Raw genomic sequence first — 2,500 nt, 5'->3', positions numbered from 1 at the left:
GGTGCCGCTGCCGGCCCGGCCCGCCCGTGGAAAATCCGAGGACGGGCCCCGGCCGCCCCGGCACCCGGCCCACCTTGGGCAAACCGGGGACGGCGAGTCCGATGGCGCCCACGCCGAGGACCCTGCGTCCCCGCCAGACCCCCTGGCCGCAGGTCGAAAGACCCCTCCCCAGACACACCGCGTACAACACGCGAGTCAATGGGAAATTCGCCATCGAGGGCGACGCCGGACGACCCGACGGCGCGGCGGCGGAGGGCCCGGCCCGCCCCGGGCAAACCGAGGACGGCGGATCCGATGGTGCCCACGCCGGGGACCCTCCGCCCCCGGATGACCCCGTTCTCGGGGAAAACGCTCCGCCGGGCGGACCCCCGGCCCCTTCCCCCGCTGCCTCGAGATCCGCCGGTCAGAATCGCCTGCAAAATCCAGGGATGGCGGGCGGGAGGCTGGGCTCGGCAGGCGGGGCGCTGTCGGCCCGCTGCGTCGAGATCCGCCGGTCGGAATCGCCTGCAAACTCCAGGGTGGGTTAAGCGGGAGTGTCGGCTTGGCATGGACATCCTGTCTCCTGTCGACATAGAAAATGAAGGGGTGAAAAATAGACAAATGAAAAAGCCCCCGCAGACGGAGTCCAATTCCATGGACCTGCTGCTCGGGTGTCTCCCGCTCTCAGGCCGCCAACAACTCAAGAGCGACGCCCTGGCCTCGACGCACGGAGGGCTGGCGGCCTGGACATCCTGTCGGAATAAGAAGACAAGCGGGTTTAAAAGAAGAAGCCCCCGGCAGGCAGAGCCGGATTCCATGGACCTGCCTCCGGGGCCCTGGCCGTCTGGTCGTGGGCTGTGTCTCGCTCCAAAGCCCCTGAAAACGTCGGAGAGGTGGGGCGGGTGCCTGGCGTCGACCCACGGGGCCCTGGCCCTCTGGTCTTGGGCTGCCTGTCGCCCAGGAGCCCCTGCCAACCTCCGAGTTGACGAGCGGGTGCCTGGCGTCGACCCGAGGGGGCCTGTCGGCCTCCTTGTGGGCTGTGTCTCGCTCAAGAGCCGCTGCCGATCTAGGAAAGGTTTTGCGAGTGCCCGGCCTCGACCTACGGGGCCCTGGCCGTCTGGAGGTGGGCTGGCTGTCGCCCAGGAGCCCCTGCCCACCTCGGAGTTGACGAGCGGATGCCTGGTCTGGAGATACGGGACCCTGGCCCACTGCTGTTGGGCTGTGTCTCGCTCCAAAGCCCCAGCACACGTCGGAGTTGACCAGCGGGTGCCTTGCCTCGAGGAGCGGGGCCCTGGCCGACTGGAGGTGGGCTGGCTGTCGCTCAAAAGCCCCAGCAGACCTCGGAGTTGACGAGCGGATGCCTGCCCTCGACCTACGGCTGGCTGTCGGACTGGAGGTGGGCTGTGTGCCGCTCAAAAGCCCCTGCAGACGTCTGAGAGGAAAAGCGAGTGCCTGGCCTCGAGGTACGGGACCCTGGCCGACTGGAGTTGGACAGGCTGTCGCTGAAAAGCCCCTGCCCACCTCGGAGTTGACGAGCGGATGCCTGGCCTGTACCTACGCGACCCTGGCCGACTGCTGTTGGGCTGGCAGTCGCTCAAAAGCCCCGGCACACGTCGGAGTTGAATAGCGGGTGCCTGGCCTCGACCTGAGGGGGCCTGTCGGCCTCCTTGTGGGGCTATGTCTCGCTGAAGAGCCCCAGCACACGTCGGAGTTGACGAGCGGATGCCTGGTCTGGAGATACGGGACCCTGGCCGTCTGCTGTGGGGCTGTGTCTCGATCAAAGGCCCCAGCCGACCTCGGAGTTGACGAGCGGGTGCCTTGCCTCGAGGTACGGGGCCCTGGCCGACTGGAGGTGGGCTGGCTGTCGCTCAAAAGCCCCAGCAGACCTCGGAGTTGACGAGCGGATGCCTGGTCTGGAGGTACGGCACCCTGGCCCACTGGTGTTGGGTTGTGTGCCGCTCCAAAGCCCCTGCCCATCTCGGAGTTGACGAGCGGGTGCCTGGCGTCGACCTACGGGGCCCTGGCCGACTGGAGGTGGGCTGCCTGTGGCCCAGGAGCCCCTGCCAACCTCGGAGTTGACGAGCGGATGCCTGGTCTGGAGATACGGCACCCTGGCCCACTGCTGTTGGGCTGTCTGTCGCTCAAAAGCCCCTGCCGTCCTCGGAGGGGAAGTGCGGATGCCTGGCCTCGACCTGAGGGGCCTGTCGGCCTCCTTGTGGGCTGGCTGTCGCTCAAGAGCCGCTGCCCACCTCGGAGTTGAAGAGCGGATGCCTGGTCTGAAGGTACGGGACCCTGGCCGACTGGAGGTGGGCTGGCAGTCGCTCAAGAGCCCCAGCACACGTCGGAGAGGAATAGCGGGTGCCTGGCCCCTACCTACGGGGTGCTGCCGGGCTGGAGGTGGGCTGGCTGTCGCTCGGGAGCCCCCGCCGATCTAGGAGAGGTTTTACGAGTGCCCGGCTTCGACCTACGGGGCCCTGGTCGTCTGGTCTTGGGCTCGCTGACGCTCGAAAGCCCCTGAAAA

General features: G+C 67.7%; 1 protein-coding gene across 1 annotated transcript in view; it reads left to right on the top strand.

The window, feature by feature from the left end:
• The window catches only part of LOC121432242 (basic proline-rich protein-like), a 1,041-nt gene extending 514 nt beyond the window's left edge, over positions 1–527 (top strand). The window contains exon 1 of the mRNA XM_041630096.1: positions 1–527. This exon is cut by the window's left edge and continues 514 nt beyond it. Coding sequence (XP_041486030.1) covers positions 1–527 — 527 coding nt within the window.
• Positions 528–2,500: the final 1,973 nt, after the last annotated feature.

This window comes from Lytechinus variegatus, chromosome 18 (assembly GCF_018143015.1).
Source record: "Lytechinus variegatus isolate NC3 chromosome 18, Lvar_3.0, whole genome shotgun sequence".
NCBI classification, from domain to species: Eukaryota; Metazoa; Echinodermata; class Echinoidea; order Temnopleuroida; family Toxopneustidae; genus Lytechinus; species Lytechinus variegatus.
This window is presented reverse-complemented; position numbering and strand designations above follow the sequence as displayed.